We start from the raw sequence: 25,368 nt of genomic DNA, 5'->3' as shown, positions 1-25,368 counted from the left end.
AGTACCTTTAATCATGTGTTGAAATTAGTAGTATTAGGCTAACCTTTTCCCCACAGGCACTTTTACCTTTTCTATGCAATCACCTGTTTAAATTCAAAATATATTTTAAGTACCTTTAATCATGTGTTGAAATTAGTAGTATTAGGCTAACCTTTTCCCGACAGGCTCTTTACCTTTTCTATGCAATCACCTGTTTAAATTCAAAATATATTTAAAGTAGGATTATTATTTCATGGCGTGACAAGATTAATGAAATATTATATATATGTACACACACTGGTGTCATTTGACCCGTGCTAAGCCCGGACTTAAACTACACTAGACTTTATATTTACAGTCTTTCTTGTGTGTGTGTGTGTGTGTTTGTTTTTTGCTATTCTTACTTTTTGTTTTGTATTTGTAATACTATATCAATTGTAAAGGCAGTTCGATAAATTTCTCAATATTTCTAAAATATTAAAAATCATATAAAAGTTTTTGTAAGTACTTCAATTTTACAAACAAATGCATGCACCGATATTCTACTCCTTGTTATAATATTGGAATTTTGGGGGTCAAAGTCTTCTATGATTCAAATTGAGTTTTACCTTATGTTGGATTACCTAATTATTATTTTCTCAATTAAATTTATATTGACTAACCCATTTTTGAAAAAATAAAATTAAAAAATTACGGTATTCAAGTAATATAAAAAATATTTGATGCTACAAATTGTTGTATGATGACATGAATGAAGTTAACTTATTAATAAAGATAGCATTTAAAATTAAATAAATAAAAGTCTACAATGACGAAATGCTTTTGTAGACGTTCCTTCAAATTAAATCGTACAAAAGAAATTGAAAAGTTAATGAAATTATTTGTTTTTCTTACTTTAATCTTCGCTTTCATTAAAAAAGCATGTTAAGAAATGACGGTTTTATTTTTTATTTTTTCTTAATTTAGTTTATTCTTACATAAATTTATATTATTAATTCTTAAACGTGTATGTAGTTTAGCAATTTCATGCTTAACTAAATATTTGTTCTAAGTTATATAAAACGCTGATTATCTCCTCTTTTGTGAAATATTTCAATATCCAAAAAATCACTCTCGTTTGAATTATTTAGTATTTTCATTATTTGGAGAGCTAAAATGTATTTTTTAATTACTTTTTCAAATATTTTTAGCTATATATAAAAATCAACTTTTAATTAATTAATAAGCATGTACTAAGGTAGAAAGAGAGCGTTAAGATAATTTTTTTGCTTTTCTATGATAAATTTTATAGGGAAAAAAATAATGAGAAACAAGTTTAATGATCATTTTCACATAAAAGAAAAACAACAAAGTTTTGGATCAATTTAAATTTGGTTGAATAAATAGATTTTTTATAGTGTCACTATAACCTTTCATTTTTTTGCCCGGATTGCCCTTCTTTTGGGGTGGTCTTTAATTTTTTCCCCTCAAATTGGTGGTCTTTAATTTTTGGCCTTCGCTTAATACCCTGAGGTTCTGGGTTCGAACCCCCAGCTCAGTAAAAAAAAAAATAATAAGAATGAATCTCTCAAGGCAAAGGTTTGGATTCGCAGGGCAGAGTTTTGCCCAAAACTCTACCTTAAGGTAGAGTTTGCTAAGGCATAGTTTGCCTGCAAAACTCTACCTTAAGACATAGTTTGCAGGCAAACTCTACCTCATCAGGCATAATTTGCCTGCAAATTCTGCCTTAAGGGAGAGTTTTGCAGGCAAGCAAACTATGCCTGATGGGGGTTTGTAGGCAAAACTATGCCTAGCGAATTTTTTTTTAATCTTCGCCTGAGCAGAGTTCGAACCCAGAACCCTGAGGTTTTAGGCGAACGGCAAAAGTTAAATACTCCATTTTGATGGGCAAAATTAAAGACCAGCCCAAAATGAGGGCATTACTGCGAATTGCCCATCACCTTTTCCACATCATCACTCCTTGTACGTAGCATTAAAAAAGCCCATATAGTTATTCAGATATATCAAAATAGGTGAGAACTTGCAATATCGTTAAAGCATCAATTAAGGGTAAAATTAACAAAAAAAAATCATGTGAGGACTACAAAAGTTGGGGATTAATTCTCCTTTTATATATATATATATATATAGTAGTAAAGTGATATTGAAACTTTAAATTATCCACTCATTTTGGACTTAAAATATCTTTCAAAGTTCCAAATTTTCTCTTTATTCGATAAATAATTGTTTTATTATAACTTAGAGAATTTTTCCATTATAGTAAATTAAAGATGCTCTAATGAAATTCTTATTTGACGTCGAAAATAAAAAAAGAAATACACAACAATGAAATATTCAGGCAACTATTTCTCATTTAAATCCAAAAACTCACTATTTTTTGCACAAATAAGTAATTAGATAGCGTATTCACAAATCATGATCTTGTATATATTATCATAACTAATGCATTCGCTTATAATTAAAAATTAATTTGAAGGATTTTTGCTTTTAGACAAGTCTTTTGTAAGGGAGAGATCGAAGCAAATCCTTCTCCAAACTGTACATAATAGCTGGGCCAATGAGAATAATGCAGAAGATTCCATGCGTTATAGTTCAAACTTCTTTGCATTATTCTCATGAAGAAATCATAAACGTAGAAGAATTTAGAGTGGCTGGAATTTAGGCCCACTCAAAATCTCAAACAAGTGCACAATTAATTAATTCCGTGTTCAATGGATACGTTAATAATACAGAAAGTGTTATTTTGCTGGTTGCTAGCAGCTTCTTACTCCCTTTTCATTTTATCAATGCCAGCTTTTATCAATCCAAAATTGCATTTCACGCTCTATTTAAAAGAACATATACATATAATGTTCCCATTTATTATTATTGCAGTTGAATATTGCACCTCTACAGTTGATAACTCTACTATATTTGCAGTTGAATATTGTACCTCTAGAATTAATTAACTCTACTATATTTGCAGTTGAATATTGTACCTCTAGAATTAATTAACTCTACTATATTTCTTATTAAGTATGTGGTGTCAAACAGAAGATTCGCAGATATGCAGCTTCATCAAATCTAAATACCAATTAATAGACAGCTCGATGAGATGCACGTGCATTGCATCGTTCCTTTTCTGTCACAAAGAGAAAAATTATCGGTTTGAGAAAAAATAATACAAGCATCACATTGACAAATATATATATATATATATAGATGGATAGAATGTCTATATGTTAAATATATGAATCAATGCTAAGTTGATTTGGTGTCATGTTTTTAGTTTTCAATATTGACAAGCTGGGCACGGTGCATGGTTTCTTTCTCAGTGGGCATATAGTCCACTTGCTATCTAAAAGGATTAGTATAATTTGTTCAATATTTACAAATTGCATGTTAGCGTTCTATATTTTTCAACTGACACTGCAGAACGGAACATTTCTTTCAATAAGTATACTTTGATTCTGTAACTCTTTACTATAGGCACGGCCAGACTCTTTCATTATTTGTAAATTGCCTCTTTTGCCCTCGTGGAAAATTTTAAAAAAGAGTGATTTTATGGTTCTGCAAGAAAATAAATAGATTGGGGTGCAAATCATTAAAAAATATAGGACATGAAGCAAATTAAAAAATAAAACATACATTAGGGTGCAATACGCAAAGAACTCAGAGAAAATGAGTGTCCCTTGTTGATTAGAAAGTGTTTTTTTTTTTTGGTTTACTTCATAAAGAGCAAGACAGAGAATTAAGCTCGCGCACAAGAAAGTTGAAACGCAAGGCAAAATGAGTTTATCTAGCCCCCTTCCGGCAATATAGACGTGAAATACATCTATGACAAACCACATATATCGATCAACTACGGTCAAGAGATAATTGAGGTGATAATCGATCAACTATAACTAAACGACAGAAATGTTTATTTTTTTCCTCGACAATCTCTCTAGCCTCAACTAACACTTCAAAACCAGCCACTTTCAATTTCTTCCTAGTATTTTGTTTTGCACATATTATTTTCTTGTTGGTGACGGTGGGTTTGTGGGGGCGGAGTTGGTGGGAGAGGTCTTAAAAGTCTAAAATCAAAGAGGCAACATCATGTGGAATTTTGCACTTCTACGAAATGGGGACCTAAAAAGCGAATAGGTGATGGACTATATATTATGTCCAAAAGAAGACGATTGCTTTTAGAGTCTACATGGACTGTTTCGGTGGCTAAGGTATGTGCATGGAAGCTTCATAGGCCCAACTTACTATTATCATTGTATGACACTAATGATTATCAAATCACTTCTCCAATCTTTGGGATCTCTCTGATTGAATTTTATTTAAGTTTATGGGACCAAAAGGGAAATCCCCAAATCTAATTGCAAATAACTTAATTAAAAGAACAAAGTTGAGGACAGTTAAATATTAATTAAGCAAAAAGAAAAGTTAAAAAAATACTGCTAAAAGCTACGCATCAAGTATCTTCATTAGTTAGCTCAAAAAGTTGGGAGGGAGATGTTTCCCCACTAGTAAATTACTCTTTTTTCCCATTTATGTTTGTCAGAAGGATGTCATATTTATATATATAAAAATAATTATACATTAGTGAGATAATATTTTATCAATACACAAATTCTTAAGACTTGTTTTAGATTAAAATTTCAAAAGTCTTCATTTTCTTTTCAAATTACGTACACAGTTAAATTGTGTCACTTAAATTAAAATGAAAGGACTATATTCGTTGTCTCAATTTTCTTTTTAGTCCGTCCAAAAAACATTAACACCTGTTTATATCTGAAAGCACTTAAATGTTCATTTGTAACGAAGTGCTCTTCTCAGAGTTGGCATGATCTTTCTTACTTAAATTTTATGTTAACCTTCAAATGAGGCCAACCAACTTAGGAGGAGAAAAGCATTTCTTAAGCAAAAAGGGGGAAAACGAATCTCTTTTTAAGTGTGCACTAGGAATGTGTTTCTTAAGAATGAAGGACAAAGTAGGATGAAGCGACTCTCTTTCTTTTTATATTCTTGAACTTAAACAATACTACTTGGAATTTTGGTTTTTAAATTGATCCAAGTCAACCCAACTGAAATGAGCGGATTTTACTTGGTATAAGTTTATTTTCGTCTTTAATAGTATTACGAAATCATATCAGTTTCGTTTTCGGCTAGGTATTTCCTTTTTAATTGAAATGTTGATTTGGATAAAAACTATGGACGTATAAGTCTACAGTAAGTTTAACAAGTCTAGTAATAAATATTTATACTTAAACTCATCAAATTAAATTATATATCCTCCTTTATAATTGATATAATTTAATATTAAATCTTATACATAGTCAAAGGACACAATAATTGGAACATTTAAAAAGAAGGAAACAGAAACTACGAGACATAAAATAATTAAGAAAGTATAATATTTTTCCAAGGTGCAAGGAAATTGAAGTAAATATAGAAAAAGGGAAGAAAACAAAAGAAAGAAGTGATGGAAGAGTGATACTACATATTTTTGTTTGGTGGACGGATTCAACACAACAAAAAACCAGATCATAATACGTAAGCTGTTGTCCGGTTGTTGGTAGTATGACGGGTCTCCACTCTCCTTCCTTCCTTCATCCACGTGTCTTTTATTCATCCTCCTTGTATCCCGTCCACATTGCCACGTCCCCTTTCTTTTCTTCCCTATTTTACCCTTCTCACCTTTCAATAATTTCATCTTCTGCCCTACACATTTTCGTTTGACATCCCTTTTTGTTGTATCCCTCTGTTAGTATTTTCCTATTTTGACTAAAGCAGTTACTCGATCTACATTGATTGATTAAAATAAAATAAAGTAAACATATATGTTCTTGTAAAATTATCCAGTTAAACATATAGTTCAAATCACAGAGCCTGATCACATGAGTCATTGTTGATCATTCCATTTAATGTCGGTGAACACAATATCTGTACAGAAAATCCAATTGGACCTAATGTATGAATCAAATTGTACTAATTTATTATGATTATGTAACATACAAAGTAACATTATATATTATTGAATAATTAAAAGATAAAAATACATGTAATGCATTCATTGTTGAGATGATGCATGAAATGCATCATTGTCAATGCGTATAATGATAATCAGTTCAAAGATATTGCATGGTTGAATTCTCAATTCATAACAATCAGTATAAGCTATCGCTGTCCCGATCTTTAGATCGTTGATACTTGGAGTAACATGTACTAATATATAAAGTATGGCCAATTTGCCAAAAAGTAATTAAAAGAGTAAAAGAAAAGGGAAAAGCGTCATGATGATCTCTTTGAAATATTAGTAGCTAGCCTCCAAAAATCACTATCAAGAGGCACAGGTTGCTCGTCGGTTTGTAGTCTCCCAGAAAGAACTAAGAAACTTCTCTTGCTACTGTTCAGATAACGCTTAATTTGGCTTATCAGAGCCCCTGCAGATACGTTATTCAAGAATAGGTGGTTGTTAGATGTTACCGTCCCGTTTTTAATTCTACACTCTTTCGCCATCCTTTTCTTCAACAAGTCTCAGCTTCCTTGATAAACCTCTCGTGATTCCTCTGCATTGTGTATTGACTTATGACTATTGACCGTACCCCGTTTACTTTGATTTTCCATTCTTTTTTTAATTTTGGATATTGTGTTAGGGTCGGATTAAATTTAGATGTGTGCTGAAAATTCTACATGTATTGGAGGTAAAACGTCTCCTAACGAAAACGATCTCATACTCAAAGTTTGAACTCAACAACTCTAAATAAGGATAAAAAAGTACTTATCACTCCACCACAGTTCTCGTTAGGTTGATCTTGCAATGAATACAAACTTCATCCGGAGTTACTACTAGTTTGACTTGTGCCTCTACCACTTGAATCAATGTGGGTAGAGTACTAACACTACAATCACGTGAATTTAGGTTTGTTTTAACTGTCCAAATAAGGTAGTACAAGAATTCGAAGACTATAATTTTCGTATTAAATCTACGTGAAATAAAAATACATCTATAGCCAATTTTTGGATAATAATATGTAAAAGAAAATTTAAATTGGTGTAATTTTTAATAGTCGGAACTCACTGATTCTGCTTCGAATTTAGTGACGTGAATAATAAATCTAAAGACAACTTTTTTTATGTTGGTATAATCCTCAGTATTCAAAACATATTAATCTGAAGATTTAAATTTGCGAGGCGAAAGAGAAGCATTAAAAAAAAAAAAAAAAAACTTAATCTGAGACCTCTGAGTAAAAAGTATTTTATCTATCATACCGCAATCTTTGGTGGGATACAACATTGCTCTTGGACTATTGTATAGTTTCTAAATATTTCATTTAAAATTAATTAAATCAATCCTAGATAATACTCACGAGTCACGAATGAGTGAGAAAAAATGACACGAGCTCAAAATCGGAGTCCCCTGCTGCTGTAATTTCAAGGAGAGAAGAGGGTTAGAATTTAAACGACACAGTACTCTCCTTATACAACCTGTCACCCATAAGTTTACAGGTTGGCAATGCAGTGCCCTATGCTACTATAATGCCAAATCAAACTCTAAATCAAAATTCAAAAAGTCACCTATTTATTTCCCCCTTAACCAATTTCCTTTTAATTTTTTCAATCCCAAAATCTGACGTGGCTTCCTGGTTCATTATTCGATACAACAATATTCATTATCACCTCCTATTTATATCTCCCATTCTCACATTTCTCTCCGTTCACAAATCTTCTCAAACAAGTCTTCTTCATTCCCTCTCCAAAAATGGGTATTTGCAGTTCATGTGAATCTACATCTATTGCTACAGCAAAATTAATACTACAAGACGGAAGATTACAAGAGTTTCCATATCCAGTAAAAGTTTCATACTTATTACAAAAAGATCCGACAATATTCATATGTAACTCCGATGAAATGGATTTCGGAGATGTTGTTTCTGCTATAAGTGCTGATGAAGAGCTTCAACCAGGTCAACTTTACTTTGCTTTGCCATTAAGCAATTTGAAACGTAAGCTTAAAGCTGAGGAAATGGCAGCATTAGCTGTTAAAGCTAGTTCTGCATTGAACAATTGTGGTGGTGATCAGAAATATGGTTGTAGAAAAAAAGGTTCCTATTTTATTGTAGAAAAGGGTAAAGGGGGAAATAATAATAATAATAATAATGGTGACGTGGCGGTGGAATTGAGAAGAGCGAGGAGTAGTGGTGGTAGTGGGAGGAGAGGGAAGTTTACGGCGAGGTTAACTGCAATACCTGAGTAGAGTTAATTTTTGGGGGGAAAACAAACTGTTCATCTTTTTTTACCATTTTTGTGAATAGTAGAAAGTTAGTTGAGGTTAATATTCAAGATCTGCTTTCTGATTAGTGGGTGGTTCAAAACTCGGGATCTACAGTTTTTTTTTTTGTTTTTTTTGGTTAGATAAATGTCTACTTGTCAGCAGATAAGGGGTTGTATCACAATTTTACCTCTAGCTCGATGAGTTTGATTGATGAGCAATGGAGTAAAATCTAAAATCTAAATGAGATTTCTATAAATTTGCACACATTCACTACAACTTCAATATATGTTCCTCTTAATCAATACAAGGGATAAATGTATTTACTATGACGTTGTTTTGACCGATTAAAAACAAACTACAGAGTAAGACGTTAGATGATAAAGACATGGTAATTGGCTCACTCACGCTACCTACGTATGCTATCTTCTGAATTCTCATAACGACAAGCATGGACTAAGACTAGAAGGATGACGGATAACAAGATAATTGAGTGTGTTTAAATTTAATAAATAATGTAAAAGATTTTTTGTATTTTCAGGTCACATAAAAGAAAATTATAGCTAATTGAAGTAATAAGTAGAACTACTTTAGGAAGAAAAAAAAAAGAGAACACATCTTGTGACGACGATAAATCAAGCAGGGCAAAGGTCAGATTCCGTGGTTTGACTTCGCACATGAATTCTAGACATAACAGATATTACGAGGATTATAAAATAAACATAATATAGTCCATAATTTGCTAACAAAGTAATAATTTGAATGTTCTGAACCATGTTAAACTAATCTAATATGTTGTGAAGGGACGGTTCATTAATGATTAAGAAAAGAAACTGCGATTACGATTTGAATCGCAAGTCATGAACTAGCTCACTCCAGTTCTCTTGTTCTTTTGTTCCCTTTTCTCAAGTCTTAACTATTGAAGAAGGAATTAAAAAAACCAGTTCAAATGAATACGATGAATTATTGCAATAATGTGTGCGATCAACGAAAGAAAAATATTGTATGAATGTCCATTTGCAAAAATTCTTGTGGGAACAATAATATTTTATTTTCTCCACTACAATTATTATGCTAAAATAATGGGTGAGAATAAATTGACATAACTCGGTGTTTAGAGGAGTAGCCTTAGCAGCTAATCTTAACTTTCTTACAGCTGGAACCACGTCACAGTCATTATCTACATTTAATATTTGTTTATTCCTTTGATATCATCATGTGGAAAATTACCTCAGTGTCTCTTAACACTGAAAATAAAAAAGAATTATCATAAACTATTGATTAATTTCAACTTTCAAGTGTGTGAGCAACAAACAATGCGACAAGACATGACTTTTACCCATACAACATGTTGCATTTTTTAAATTGACTTTTGAGTACGTACCAAACTAATGAATTATTCATATGATAGATATACGACATACGTTAGAAATTAGAATATAAAAGGTAGGGATCTTTTCCCATAATTAGAAAAGCAAGTTGCAAAATGGTAGCGAGAATAATTAAGGTAGGAAATTTAAGCAAATATGGTGGGTTAAGGCTGGACCCATTCTGTTGAAATGCTTCAACTCTATTATCATTACATCACCATCAAATCTTGGGGAGGAAAAGGGAAAGCCAGCTAGGAGAATCCGATGCTTCACGTATTTCAAGTAGATGGGGTTTCTAAAATGAGGTTGTTAAGTAACATTGGTTTTTGTTTTGTACCATACAATTTTATTCAAAGTCTAGAGGATAGCACTTGTAAAATTTCGTGGCACGTTTCTTATTCCATATATAATTGGCCCATACCAATGCAGGACTGCTTTTGCCTGCTAGTTTTCTAATAACATATTCCATGAAGAAGTCAGTGAGCAGTTCAATTCATCACAAGTGGTGCAATAGTGTACTTCTGGACGAACACAACATGTGAATCCCCACAATACATAACCTATTTATTAGATCTAGATTTTGTTGCTAAATCTTACTGTCTAAACTAAATGTTTATAATTGATCTTATAAATAGTACATAGATATATGGTTCTAGCTAGAATCCATGTATAGATATAGTTTGAGTGGAAAACAGTGAATGTTGCTTCTCATGTCATAGAATTTTATACATGCATAGTGCCATTTTGGCTCAGAAACGCAAGTTTGTGAATTTTGATGTTTTAGTTTCTTCAATTTACGATTCGTATTGTACTGAGAAGTGAGAACTAACTATAAGGATGCTAAATTGATTTGAATGATTCTGAAGTGATGTAGAGAGCTTGACCACCCAATAGATTTTAATTTATACATAGTAGATTTGTAGCTTGAAAAATATAAGGCGTACATATTACCTATTCTAAAATAAAATTGCAGGAAAAAACTATTGTGTTCGGGTTCATCAATAAAGGATGCTTATTAGCCCGTTAATCCATTAGCATATTTTTCTCCTAAACTTTACCTATAACGTATACATACATACATCATTATGAATGTTGGAAAAATAGAGGTTTTTTCACTATAATATTATGGCTAGGATTTACAAGGAGAAAAATATTTTGCATCTTCTATAGACAAGGGGACTCATCCACTTCACTAGAATTTTTATTGAAGAGTCCCACATCCGATGAAAAAGGGATGTTTGCCTTTCTTTATATGGATTTGGGTAATCTTCCCTCATGAGCTAACTTTGGGATTGAGTTAGACCAAAGATTTATTTTTTTAGATCTCTACTACGGGGATTCATAAGTTTCCTATGTAATATTTCTGATTCAATACTATAAAAATATACTAACAGTTTAAAAGCTCGTCGCAACATCAGTGTACATTATATTTACTTAAAGACAGTAAAATCCAAGAAAAATGAGTGATGCTATAGTGTCCAATAGGGCAACTTGTAGAAATTGGCAATTCTAATAATTTAATCAAAAAGTATTGATTTTACAAAAGCATGTGTGGACCGTCGCAAACTGGGGGATTCTTTTGTTTCATGAGAGTTTTAATAAAGTAGGTATATGCTTGACAAAAACGCCAAACAACTTTTGAAGTTATGATGGGATCGATGAATGATGTTCTACGCTTATCGCGAATATCTATTCCATAAAATAGAGATATTTATAACATCCGTTCGAAGTCGGTAACCCTAGAAATTTTTGGAACTAGAGCAGTCAATAGTACGGTTCAGGCGTGTATTTTATAAATTTTATATTATATTAATTTTTTCATTTTATTTTGTATAACTAAAATAAGATTTTTCAAAACTGTCTCATCATCTCGATTTTTCTTCAGTACGGTTCGATTAATTTTTCAAAATTTTATAAAAAAAAAAGCGTCATATAAAACTCACAAGTAGAAATTGTGCACGATATCGTGCATACTTGTATAAGACTTTAGCAAAAACTTTCTAGACATATATTGTTTAAAAGGTGAAGAATCAAGAAAATATGAATCACAATCAAATAAAGACAAAAAAATTAGATTACTCGAGCGAAACACAAGAATTGAGTCTAATAAAATTTGGTATCCAATAAAAGAATTTAAATTATACGAGAGGAAAGATATCTAATACCTTGTAGCTCGCCACTCAACATCATTGGAAGACCTTGTAACTTAATGGTTACTACTCGAGGTGCTAGAATTAATTTAGTTTCAATAGGGATAACATAATAGATTTCGAAGTTGAGACTTTAGTGTTAATTATTTGTTGCCAACTTGTAGTCATTTCCATCATCACGGGCACAAGGTGAAAAATTTAATGTTTTATGAATTTTAAAATTAATATATAAAATATATTTTACACATAAATGTATTCGTACGGTTCGGTATTTTTTGGTTTATTTTTATAAAATAAAAACCTATCCAATTTTTCGGTATGATTAAAAATTTATATAAATACCGTCGATTTTATTAAAAATTTCTAATGATTTGTTTGGTACGATTCAATTTGGTCGGTTAAGTCGGTTTTTACAAAACCATTGACACCTCTACCTAGAACCTATCATAATCTCAGTAAAACCTTAAGAACATTTCAAAAGATAATCAAGAAGCTATATCAATAATAAGCGGCGTTTGGACATGCGATTTCAAGTCATGAGATGGAATCAGCATTTGGACATTTCATCTCATGAGATGAAATTCCAAATCATCCAAAAAGGCATATTTCAAGTCATGATTTCAAAAAATTTAAATGTAAAATTTGACCTATAAGTTTATATTTTATAAAAAAAAAAGATCCATAAGTTGATAAATATTTTTAACAATTACTTCCACCAACCATTTATCAACCTCATTAATTTCTATCAACCGTTATTAATGTTCGTATCATGTGGGAGGATTATATTAAAGAGTAGTTACATTACTATTCATGTAAGTTTAATCAATTGATGTTATATTTTTTAGAAAGGCATTCTAATAGCGTATTAATTTTGTTATGAACTATGACTTGCTCATTTGGTAAGATTGTATAAGAATTAAGAAAGTTTGATGTTTTTCACAACTTGTAAGTTTTATGTCTATAAAAAAAAATATAACTTAAAAAATTTAAATTATATATTCAAATATAATTTTATCTCATAATTTCAAATAATGTTGAAACGGCACCTATAGGTCTTTTGCTATCTCCCACTTAAAATAACAAAAGGGTCTTTGGTTGGGTCCCAAGATTAATGTATCTGAAGGATCGAACATCCTTTTCACTTCCCAGATTTTGTTTCACATTATTTCTTCCTAAGTTGTACTAATACTCTTCATGTCTTGTCGTACTACTTACTTTTTCTTTGAACGTTCCCTTTGTAAATCAGCTCGATGCATGGTTATTAATTATTAATGAATTAATGAAATGGCCATGTTTTTAAGATTTGACTTAAGAGTATGTTTGCCAAATTGTTGAGAGACTTCATTCTCATGACCTAAGGCGAATCTAAGATTTAAAAAAGGGAAAAGGGTCAAATATACGCTTCTACTTTAGTTTATTAGTTAACTTTCATACGGTAGTCGAAGTAGTCAAATATCATACAAGTTGAGGCCAAAATATACACTCTACCGTTAGCAAAGTTTTCAAAAATAACATCATTTCTAACGTATTCCAAGAAGTCTAGTGCATTGAAATTGGGTGACGTGGGCCAATAGCGTGACGTTTAACTTGATTACATGTGAGTTGCCTACATACGACAATTTTTTTAAAAACAATCTAGAAAATTGATTTTTTTTAAAAATAAATCTGAAAAAAAATGGCTTTTATTAAAAATCTGCAACTTTTTATTTTAATAAAACCCCTTTTTTTATAATATATTCTCGAAAATTGGATATTTTAGTTAAAAAACTGGAAAATGATTTTTTTTTTCTTAAATCTGAAATACTGTAAAGTATTTTTTTTAAAAAAGTGTCCTAATTTTTTTAAAAAAAATCTAGATTAATTTAAAAAAAAAATCATTTTCCAGATTTTTTAATAAAAAAATCCAATTTTCCAGAATATTATTTTTAAGAAGCGGGTTTTATAAAAAAAAAAAATCAGATTTTAAATAAATAATTTTTCAGATTGTTTTAAAAAAAAACTGTCACGTAGGCACTACATAGAGTAAGTTAAATGTCATGTGAGGTTCATATCACCCAATTCCAATGACTAGACTTGCTTATGTGGGAATATGTTAGAAATGAGGGTAGTTTTGAAACTTTGTCAACGGTAGGGGTATTTTGGCCCCAACTTGTAACGGGAAGGGTATATTTGACTACTTTGGCTAATGGAGAGCAAAGTTAGCCAATAAACTAAAGTAGGGGGTATATTTGACCCTTTTCCCTTTCTAAAATATAAGTGCATTACTTAAAAAAAATATATATTAAGTGAGGATTGATCCCTAATCTTCTAGGTAAATAACGAAACCTTTAATCAAATGCACCATTTAGGATCTGTTTGGAAAGCCACCTTGTAATTGGAATTGGTGTAATTACTAGGGTGGTAATTACACAGCCTACTAATTACACAATATTGTAATTTTAACGACCCGTTTGTTTGTATCACGTAATTACGTTGTAATTACAAGCGTACTGTTTGGTTGCACAAGAGTAATTACACAGTTAGTTTAATTTTAAAATAAAATTTCTTACAAAAAATTTACGATTAATCTTTGGAAAATATGTGCCTTCAAAGATGATATTAAATTATATATTTAACAACACATTATTTCTTGAAAATATATTAATTAATAATCATATATTTATAACTAATATTGTAAAAAATAATTGATATAGATTTTTTAAATTAATAATATTTTAATTTTAATTAATTATAAAAATTAAAAACAAACTTTTTTGTGAGAACATCATGATTGGATATGCTTGACAAAAAAAATTAATATTTACAAATATAATATCATAACATTATTCAAATGTTTGACCCAAAAAAATCTACCAAATGAAGTGAAAAATAAACAACATGCAATGTGAAATAACAAGTTAATAGTACTAAAGCAAATAAATTAAAATCGAAGATATAACCTAAATTCAAAATCCAAAAAAAAAAAAGTTTCACATAATACTCTTATATCAAATTCTAACATTACATAAGTAAGTTCCAACGTAACTTAAGTAAATATAATTTAAAAGAAAGGGAAAATATAAGTCTATATATAACGTCATTCACAATAAAATTATACTTTAATAACATCACTCATTATATGCGAAATTTGTTAATGACTCAATCTTTCTAATACTGAGAGGTGTAGTTTTAAAAATTAGGTCAATAATAACACAGTTATGCTAAATGAATAAAATAAAAAAATAAAAAAGACGAGCAATTACATGGAATGAGAAAAAAAAAGGAATGAAAGATAAATAATAGTATAAAAAGAAAATATATTTTAAAAATAATTAAAAAGTAAATAAAGAAGAAGTGAAAATAAAAGAAATTAAAAATATATTAAAAAGGAAAATAAATTAAAATAAAATAAAAAAGAAAGAAACTAAAAAGTAACCCTCTAATTATAGGGTGTAATTACACCTAATTCTCAACCCCACCCAACCCGCCTCCCCTTGAAAATTAGAAAGTGTAATTACACCCTCTCAATTACACCCAATTCCCACCTAACTAAGTAATTACTTGGTCAAATAAACAGGTCAAACTGTGTAACTACAGCCAATTCCAATTATTTGGGTGGCTTTCCAAACAGGTCCTTAACCTTCTTATAGCATGAGTTCCAACAGTTAATACTATATTAATTTTAAAAAATATATATATAAATACCTTATTTTACTGAGAGATCATGAATTTACATGACCCAAATTTATTACGTAAAATCACCCCTGGTCCCATGACGCGCCTGTTAGTTTCAACAAACGTATGGGGTATACAAGGTGGTCCTTCCTTATCCCTTACCCCACACCTAAAAGGTTCAATTTCTTCAAGAATTAGCTCCACCAATTTAATTCTGTCATATTCGTTGGGCATATTTGTAAATTGCAACACTGGTCCAATGGATGTGTGCGGATCCACTTTAATTTGTGCATTAACATGACATTAATCACTATGCTTACCTCTACATAAAATTTACAACAACGACAACAAATTCAGTTTAATCTCACAAGTGGGGTCCGAGAAGGATAGTGTGTACGCAGATCTTACCCCTATATTTGTGAAGGTAGAGACGTTTCCGATGGATTACCTCTACATAAAAATTTAAAATTTAAAATATATAATCATCTCAAATTAATGTGCATCATTATCATAAAATAACAATCAGTACACCCATTAGCTAGTTTAAAGTTGTGAATCCTCCTCTAGTTTTTTTTTTTTGAAAATAAAAAACAGTACAATGCAAATTCAAATGTCACAAACTTAGCAAGGAGACCATGGGGCTACGGTTGGATCCACTGAACAATGAGCACTTTGCTAAAACCAAAATCCCCCTAGAAATGATTAATTGCAAGGTGAAGTCCACCCCCCCCCCCCCCCCCTTTTTTTTTTTTTTTTTTTTTTTGTCATTGGTCTAAGCTAAGGTAGCAGATCTTTTCAACTTTAAATAGTTATTTGTCTACCTTCCATCCACTCACAATAACCTCCCTTGTCATTTTCCGCTTCTCCGAATCACCTTTACAATTTGCTAGACGAAAAAAAAAAAAAAACAGTGGCTTCATGATTACAGTTTTTATTTTATCGTCGTCTGTTCACGGATTAAACATTAGTAAGTCATTTGTTTCTTCTTCATCAAGCTACTGTTTAGTTAATCTTCGGAAGTTCAATACACTTGGGACCGTTTAGTTTAAAGACAAATCATATAAGGATTAGTAATGTGTGAATTAATAATGCGCAGATTAGTAATGCAATTAGGGATCATTTGGTTTCATCATATATATGTAAGGGTGATAATATTTGCATAAAATCTCGCATTAATAATACAGTGTGTGGTTGTCCATTTTTACCCTGCATCAAATTCAGCATTAACCATGCACTGTTTGGTTGTCTTTTTCATTTTTATGCATTATTTTATGTCAGACAAAAGGAGGCATAAGAATGCATGGATTAGTATTCAAGTCTTTAAATAAGTGTAGCAGACTCAAGTATACTGTGTGTTGTGATTGGGAAAGAAATATTCGGAACGTCTTTCGTGTTTGGCATACTAGCTAATTTTATGATCAGAAAACCAAGAAATTGTGTGCTAGCTTATTTAATTACCTGAATACTATTAGCCTAAAAGGATATTTATTAAATGAAAATTAATACATGAAACCCTATAATTAAACGTTAAACAATTATTCAATGTTGCTATAAATCTTGTGTTGTGTAATAAAAGCCTTGGCCTTGTGCCTGGTCTCATCAGCCTGATATACAATAACAGCACCTGGAAAATCAATGGCGGCAAGGGCCTTTATGATTGTCCTGTCTTGTAGCAGCTGACAATGAAGGCCCCTGGTATTTTGGTATGAATCAGTTTAGCTGGCTGATACAGAATAAGCAGCTGAAAATTTAGGGGCCCTGGATTTTTCTATTTCACAATAAGAACATATGGCATTTGAGATCTTAGTTCAAGTTTTGTTTCAGGTCTAAAACACAAATTTTGGGGGAGGGTACTAGAGTATCAAAAATCATCATCACCTTTTTTGAGAAGTCAAACTATGCCTCGGCGATGGGGAGAAATTGACATACATAGCCGCTCACCAAATAATAGCCAGCAAATGTATATTTTTTGTACATTAATGTATAATATACATAAAATATACATTTTTGACATAAGATAGTGTATATTTTTTGTATATTCGGCCAGCGAATGTAATTATTTTAGCTGATTTGGCAAATGTATAACTTGCCCATAAAGGACTCATTGCCAATTGGGCTTCAGAAGTAAATGTTTGCCTATCGGGCAAGCGGGGGTCAAAAGTTCAAGACTAATTATTTTCAAGGTGATTGGGTGTATTGTCCTGAACGAATGGCTGAGACAGAAGCACGATGGTCAAACATGTTTTGATGAGAAGAAATTATATCTTTTAAACAAAACAGAAGCAAAATAACTCTCTCCGAACAGACCCAGAGACCACTCTCTCAAACCCAAAAAATATATACACCGGTAAGAGAATAAAATTAAAACTAAATCAAAACAAAGCAGAACAATAATCGTATCCAAACACGTTAGGATGCAAAGGGTCCATCAGTAATTTCCCCCAACCTCTGTATTTACACCATGGTTCAATGACTTTTGCATCTCTCTATGAATGATAGAGTGTTACATTTAACCTTTTCCTCCGTGGGAGAAGAATAAATTTCGCTGCAAACCAAATACTAATACTCCCTTTGTCTCAATTTATGTGATACTTTTCGCTTTTCGATAGTCAAAACAAGAAAAAATTACCCCGATTTATTCGTATGCCCTTTAATTATTTTAAATTATTAATTATTGTGACTTATAGTATTTTTATGTAGTTTTTATATATGTAAATTACTTTTGAAAAACTTAAATTGTATGTCTAAATTTATGATCAAAAGAAAGAAGTTTAACTCTGAAAATCTGAATTGTGTCATATAAATTGGGACGGAGAGAGTAGTAAATAGGCTGCACGGGCATTATAAGAAGTAGGGGACAACTTCTCTTCGTTATTAAATGATTTCAGGTACTCAGATATGCGGTCTGGTTTGGTGTACTGAACTGATAGTTAATAAGAGAAGCATGTCACGTGACTAAATTGATTTCATCTATCCATTAAAAGTCAAAACAGAAGCATGTCATTTCTCTGTGTTTTTACTATTCACAGCACTCACAGCAAGTTAGCACACATAATCCGTAAATTTATCCATTATAATGGTAATTAAAGTTAGAAAATTATTTTGTGATAGAGTTGTTAGAGTGTCTCAGATTGGTTGAGGATATGAGTTGTTATCTCTTTATATAATTTTAGGCAATCCTCGCCTCTTGAGTTAGTTCTTTTTATCGAGTTAGGCTCAAGGTCCGTTTTCTCAACATGATATCAGAGTCGGCCTCATCCCATTTTTGTGTTTCCCGATATTGGGCCCTCATGTTATATTATCCACACTCCAGTTGTTAAGCCTGGTGTGCAAGATGGAGGCGTTACAATATCCAATCTTTACCTCATCAACTAACTTTTGGAAGGGTGTTAGTGAGTTCAACGTTCAGGTTGTATGATTGCCAGTAGAGAAGAAAAAGTAAAGTGTAGTGTTGTAAAAGACAGATGTAAATATGTGCAACTAAGTAGTGACATTGTGCTTATATAAAGCAGATCTCACTGTCTATCCCAAGTAGTCTGGAAAAACTCGCTGGAACTTGGTTGTGCTCAAGCTTCTTTAAATGCAAAGATAGTTGAGCAATGAATATGAATCAGATTTATGTACGTGACTGAAATGCAAAATTGCTTGTTCTTACACACAATTAGGCTTTGCTCTAGTAACAATAGCCAAAGAATGGAGAGCACTTCCACAAAGACACAAAATTACAGGAACTCTGATCATCCTCCATTCTAACTCAAATTACACATTCATTTATACAGAAGGGATGGAAAAAAAAAAATTGACCCCTTTCAAAGAGAAAAAAGAAGAAGAAAGAAACAACCACATTCTTCAATTAAGCTTAAACATACCATCAAAGCAGTCATTTCACCAGGTCCTTCATAATTAGATACCGGAAAGAGAAATTATGTGGAACCCATTCAATGATCTTGCGGCCCTTTCCCTGTGGAATCTTCTTAATGCTCCTTCTCAGAGAATCTGGTAAAGATTGCTGGATCATCTCCATCACACCGGAAGGACATAGGCCAGAATCCTTAGCAAAGGCCTCCACAACTTTTGGCAAGACTATCTTCTGATCCTTCTTCACACCAAAGGTAGCCCTGACATAATCTTCTTTTGCGATTTCCAGCTCCTGAATTACTCTCTTGGATGTATAGACTCGAACCTGACAAAAATATTTGACCCCATTAATCATTAATCGTCAGGTACTGTTCTCAAATGATTACAAAATATTGTCATCTCTTTCTTCTTCCTCAATCATTTAGTTCAAAAGAAAAGAATAAAACTAGTCACCAAAGATATTTTAGTGCAGGATGCCAAGGAGGCTAGCATAAAAAAAAACGATAAGATCCAGAACTTAGGCAAGAAATTGAGTATGGAAATTGGTCTCCAGGTTACTAATTTAACTCTTTCTTTTATTTCAAATGTGTGATACATTAGTGTGACAAGAGCAACTATCTTCATCACCAGTGAATAGATGTCGAGCAGATCTTTATGAGTTTTTAGATGGAACTTGATGTAAATTTCTAGCTTTGTGATAAACAAAGAGCAGTAGTTTAATGTAATGCTCATGGAGAAGATAACGAGGAGAATATTTTGGCCATTACCGCGGGATCTGAGTGGTTGCCTGAGCTGAGTGCAAAATGCAGAAGGGGTTCTGGATGTTCAATAGCATATGTTTGTCTTTCATCCCCTGTCTTGAATTTTCCTTTAGAAGAAAGTAACAAGCGAAGCCACTGCATCCAGAATGAAGTTTATCAGCATTTCGAGTATCAAATCCTCCAAGACCAGCAGAACTATAGATGCTAAACCTCTTGGGATATACTTCAAGGAGAATATATGTTTCGAGGTGTAGTTAATTGATTCATTCATTCATTCTGTAGCTTAGACCATAACTGTTGCATGCGTACATTAACCTAAAATGGACATCCAACAAGAGAATAGCTCATGAGGTATACCTGTCCTGGTCTGGACATTCGACATCCCAGGATAGAGTTCTGTATCATATCTGCACTTACTACATGACCTCCAACATTATAGGCAGCCTGGATTAAGCAATAAGGTTAGACAACATCTCCACCAACCAACCAACCCTTAGCCAAATAAAAAGGTTCATTTACTAACCTTCAATAGTAGAAATATTCTCTTAACATTGTTTTGGGGGATACCATAAGCTAAAAATGCCTACATGGAAATAGTAAAACTCCACCGTCAGCTAAAAGTAAATTTTGACTTCATAGATTCTAAAACTATAACACTGATGCTCTAATTAACAAGGAACCTTACATGCATCACCAATGCATTATGTACGTTAACCCAGAATGCTATCTTCTCTTCGTGAGTCAACTTTCGTGGATCTATTTTTTCTAAGCGAGAAATAAGTGACCTGCAATATGACACCTCAATGAGCATTATACATTAAGAAAGGCTAAACTCATGCCATGAGGTACCTGAATCTCAAATTTACTCACCTGAAATTCTGTAACATCGGTTCAATATCTCCCAATTTATGAGTATCTCTATACACACACTGTATCTCAACCATTGTGCTGTAAGGTCCACTGAACTCCTTCAACCCTTCCACATGAAAAGGATTGTCCAGCCGAACATCAAAAGATGAATCATTCCTAAATCCTGGACTCCATATGTCCTTTGGAGAAAATGCACTTGTGGAAGACAAGGAAGAAGTTGGCGATGAAAGACCGGGATTTGTCAGTGGGGGATCAGCAAGCTTGCAATATATGGTGCACATGCACTTTATCATATCTTCAGATAGCTTATTTGGTGTCTCTGGAACATGATCAGAGATACGGGTGCCAAGATGCTCTGCCAAACTGATTACATTTGAAGAAGCATTTTGTGCATACTGCAAAGAAGTCGTAAAAGAGAGACTCAATTTTTTAAGCTGTTAATTGTTCCATACAAAAAACAAAAAAAGCAAAAAGAACACCACACTTCTGAGACATTTTATATCTAGATGCAATAATAATACAACACACTCCTTCCCTCAAATAGCAGAAAGTGCAACAAGGATTCATCTCCCCTGATGCAAATTACCTCCATCATAGATAAAGGTTGAGAATGACAAGCACGCAACGCTTTGCCCAGTGTCTCTTCCGGTGGGGTCGACATAGCTGAACGCTGAGATAATGACGAATGGCTTCGATGAACTCCTGATTCGTTAATTTTGTCTTCTGCCATGCTATTGGTTTCCTTCTGTGGATTCAATTCTGATTGACTATCAACTTGAGAAGAAGATTTTTCCCTTTTCAACATCACATCAGAATTGGAGAAATCAAGACGCCTTCTCGGGGTACTTAGAGGAGATTTTAGTTTATCATCTTTTGTGGGAGGAGACAAGGATGAGATTTGCTGATCAAATGCTTTCCTGTATAGTGAGAGAAGATATTGTTCCAAATGCCCAACTTCCAACTCTAGTACTGCAATATCTCTAATCAGTTCTGTGGCTGGCTGGAATCAAATGAGAAGAGTATAATCAACATATAAGGTTAACGAATCAATTAAGATATAAGAAAAGAACCCAACAACAAAGACGAGCCAAGCAGAAACTAGCAATGACAAATAGACTATTTGAGCCTTACACTACTAAACCAGCTTTACAAACACTCGGAGATTATATATAAAGCTAATAGTATGTGCATATCACATATCTATAATCCACCTCTTCAAATTGGAAGTGCCTCAAATATATACATATTATAGTTCTTTTTTTTTTTTTTTTTTTTTGATCAACAAAAGTGAGAACTTCATTAACTTGCATCCAGAGGATGCTACAGATTACAACATAGTATACTTCATTTTTAAGAGTAGACAGAGCAGAAGGAGGTACCTTAGGCATTGAGGTCACTTCATGGACGTCTTGAGAAGAAGATTTATAACCTAATGCTTTCTCAAGAGCACATCGAACAGCAACTTGATCATGTAATCTTCTCTCCAGCTGCTTTATCTGCAGAGAGATGTGGTTTTACCCATTATAGACATTAAGAATTTATCCTATTCACCAGCATGAGCAGATATATCATCTATGTTAGGCTACCTCTTGCCTCAGAGAACTCTGAGTTTCGGCAGTGGATGATTGTTTCTTCTCAGTCCCATTACAGTCATTTGCTTGCTTCGTATCCTAGTGTAAATAACAAATTGTTGTCAAATAGTTGCAAAAGCTACGTATTTCAAAGCCTTTGTAGGTCTTCTTTTTCTTTCAGAAGATAGAATTAGCAAATTGGATCATAGAGATATCAGAAAACAAGACTATGGAGAAAGTGAGCAGTAGAGATACTGCAGAGAAGAAAAAGGCATATAGGAAGCTAGGTAGAAGATCACCCATTCTGTTTTACTTTTTATTCCTTTTGTAACATTTTGACACTGTAAAATTTCAGTCGAATTATAGCTTAAGAGCTCCTTTTAACATCAGAACAGAAGATGGAAGCTTCCTTACCAACTTCAATCGATTAGAGGCATCTACAGAATGATCCAGGATATTCTCCTTTACTTCTGGTTTAACTGGGAAGCTGCCATTGCACAAATCACATGAAAAGCTAAGATTGAATGAAAGGGTAGACAGCACTCAAGAAATCACATGTAGGAAAGATTTAGCCATGGAATAAAATCTGGATTATAACAAAGACTTCTAAAATAAACAACTTCCTTTATGCAGAGGAACTAAAGAAGTGGGGTTAAAGAAAAGAAGAAAATGGCATCAAAAAGTCCTTTTCCCACTCTTGCTACAGAAATTCCCAATTTTGCGGTAATGGCGAGCCTACAATGGTACCAAGAAAATTGCAAGAAACGCCAGTTTGACAAGCAAACACATCACATAGTTGCACAGATGTGATTTAAATAGAGTGTTTATTTTTTATTTTTTTTTTGGTAGAAAACACTATAATCTACCTTGGGGATTTAACATACCCAATAAGCAATTTTTCTAGTTAAGGAGACCCCAAAAACAATTTAGGAAGAAAGAGAGAATTACAAGACGAAGAATAAATCCAAAGGCTACCTCTTGGAACGCGTGTGTTTAGAAGATGTCACTATATTTCCAGGAAATTTACTGCTGCTAAACCCTTCAATATCCATATCTGCAGACCACTCAAAGCTTGCCCATTAGCCATCAAGAAGCCAATTTTCTTGGCGAATGCACAAATGGGAACAGGAAAAATGGATCACAGGTTACTTACCATCTCATACTTCAAACAGGTACCTATCAAAGTTCAGATTTTTAGAAGACCCCAAATAGGTCTCAAAGACCTCAGCTTGAAATAAAAACCCCAACTTGTCCCCTTGCGTTTGCAGAAACTCAAGCCACCCTCTCAAGAACTAATGCTACACGAACAAATGGCCAACGAAGGCAGCCCTTTTAGTTGAAAGTATAGGTAGCAGATGCTCTATTTTGCTCCAAAAATCTGTTATTCCCACATTCCCAATATAGCTTTTGTACAATGGAGCGGAAGTGGAGAGAGCTTTTTTCTAGTGAAAGAAGAGCGACCAGAGTCCGACTAAAGTTCCAAAATGTCAAAGGTATCTAAAAGTAGGTATATTTACTTGACCATAAAGAAGAGTTCACAAAGGTCAGAGATTGGACGAACAAATATGGTGGCTCAAAACTAAAACAAAAATAGATTACCAACAACATAGATGGATTAATTTTACAAGAATTGACAACCCATTTTTCCACATACGAATTTTCACTTGTTGGTAAGCTAGTGGGAGTTTTTGACCGGCCCTTCACACCCTTTGTCCCACACCTTGTGCCCACTCTTATGTATACCTCTTAACTCTTAAGCCCCAAGTTCAATCACTGTATATTTTTTTATGGTAAATATTTACTCGTAGTGACGTTTACCTCAAATTATACTACTTTATTATAGTTAAGTGATATAATAATATGAGAATTCATGTTAATGAATCATGGTTAAACATTACTCTTCCCGTAGACTTTACTTGTCATATTTTTTTTTTTACGCCCCTTAATAAAATACTACCTCCGTTCCACAATAATTTATTTGAAAATAAGTGTCACGCAGGAACTCAAGACAAAAATTGGTAACTGCAGACCTTACCCCTATCTCGGAAGATAGGGAGACAAATTCTTTAATATTGTCATTCTTAAAAAATATAATAAATAAGGGTAGTTTAGTAAACTCCACATTGTATTAATTGATTTCTTAATGGGTGTAATTCTTGTTAAGATGATAATTATTTTGGGATGAGAGTATTAACTAAAAGGTTCATTTGACTAAATTCTCCTTTTTTATTCTTTGATCTCAATTTAATAATACTCTCTTTTTCATCACATTAATCTCTCTTCATATTTATTGAGTAAGGGTAAAGGTGAAAACTAATATTACTCCCTTAATTTTCTAAAATGACAACTATTTTGAACCGTATATTATTAATAAGGACAATAAATAAAATGGACCGAAGATAGTAAAAGACGATTACAAGCACATATCGTGCATTTATTAATTTTGTGTAAATACGGGTACGAGTATGATGGGGGAGGGGTTGGCTAATTTACAAATCCATAGGTCATAACGTATTTCTTCCGAAGCCTTTTTGAAGGAAAATTGAGCCTTTTCAAGGTTGTTTTGAGGTCAACAAGAAGTTGTATACTAGAAAATTATAGGACCCATGGCACAGTCAATTAGGTATTTCGTGTGAATTCAACTACTCATATATATAAAACTATATATGCACACATGTACATGCATGTACTTATGATATTGTCGTTATTATTAGTATATGATTCATACCCAAGAACAACCAAATCCTTGTATATTAGGAATGAAATCTCCACTAGCTTAACCAAATAAGATTATTTCAGATTTTCAGTTACTTATATCCAATTTCATTAAGATAGACATCAAAAATCCACTATTATAGAATCTTTTTGGAAATTAAGCTTTTCTAAAAGAAAGTTTGTATTTGAAATTTACTT

At 32.5% G+C, this 25,368-nt stretch overlaps 2 protein-coding genes across 3 annotated transcripts; one reads left to right on the top strand and one right to left on the bottom strand.

The window, feature by feature from the left end:
• Positions 1 to 7,597: 7,597 nt before the first annotated feature.
• Positions 7,598 to 8,502, top strand: LOC132048332 (uncharacterized). The gene has a single exon (XM_059439241.1). The coding sequence runs from the start codon at positions 7,712 to 7,714 to the stop codon at positions 8,204 to 8,206; it is 495 nt and encodes a 164-aa protein (XP_059295224.1). The 5' UTR covers positions 7,598 to 7,711; the 3' UTR covers positions 8,207 to 8,502.
• A 10,485-nt stretch (positions 8,503 to 18,987) lies between these two features.
• LOC132046915 (uncharacterized) lies at positions 18,988 to 24,167 on the bottom strand. Of its 2 annotated transcripts, XM_059437751.1 has the most exons (12): positions 23,609 to 24,167; positions 23,431 to 23,509; positions 22,870 to 22,942; positions 22,471 to 22,554; positions 22,264 to 22,380; positions 21,471 to 21,884; positions 20,885 to 21,279; positions 20,700 to 20,799; positions 20,538 to 20,597; positions 20,372 to 20,458; positions 20,021 to 20,149; positions 18,988 to 19,578 (listed from the first exon to the last, which is right to left on the bottom strand). In XM_059437751.1, the coding sequence occupies exons 2-12, from the start codon at positions 23,505 to 23,507 to the stop codon at positions 19,276 to 19,278; spliced, it is 1,839 nt and encodes a 612-aa protein (XP_059293734.1). In that variant the 5' UTR covers positions 23,508 to 23,509; positions 23,609 to 24,167; the 3' UTR covers positions 18,988 to 19,275. The 2 variants fall into 2 exon arrangements, with proteins under 2 accessions (XP_059293734.1, XP_059293735.1); XM_059437752.1 differs by lacking the exon at positions 22,870 to 22,942 and having other exon boundaries at positions 23,609 to 24,166.
• Between the last annotated feature and the right edge of the window lie 1,201 nt (positions 24,168 to 25,368).

Source organism: Lycium ferocissimum, chromosome 2 (genome assembly GCF_029784015.1).
Source record: "Lycium ferocissimum isolate CSIRO_LF1 chromosome 2, AGI_CSIRO_Lferr_CH_V1, whole genome shotgun sequence".
Lineage (NCBI taxonomy): Eukaryota > Viridiplantae > Streptophyta > Magnoliopsida > Solanales > Solanaceae > Lycium > Lycium ferocissimum.
The sequence above is the reverse complement of the archived record's forward strand: the minus strand, read 5'-3'. Positions and strand labels throughout refer to the sequence as shown.

Bases quoted from the DNA above. Each gene is read 5' to 3' on its own strand.
- LOC132048332 (XM_059439241.1), top strand. From the start codon at position 7,712: ATGGGTATTTGCAGTTCATGTGAATCTACATCTATTGCTACAGCAAAA.
- LOC132046915 (XM_059437751.1), bottom strand. From the start codon at position 23,507: ATGGATATTGAAGGGTTTAGCAGCAGTAAATTTCCTGGAAATATAGTG. The intron at 20,598-20,699 runs GTAAGGTTCCTT...ATTTCCATGTAG, and splicing joins ATAATGCATTGGTGATGCAT to GCATTTTTAGCTTATGGTAT. The intron at 20,150-20,371 runs GTATACCTCATG...TTCTGGATGCAG, and splicing joins GAATGTCCAGACCAGGACAG to TGGCTTCGCTTGTTACTTTC.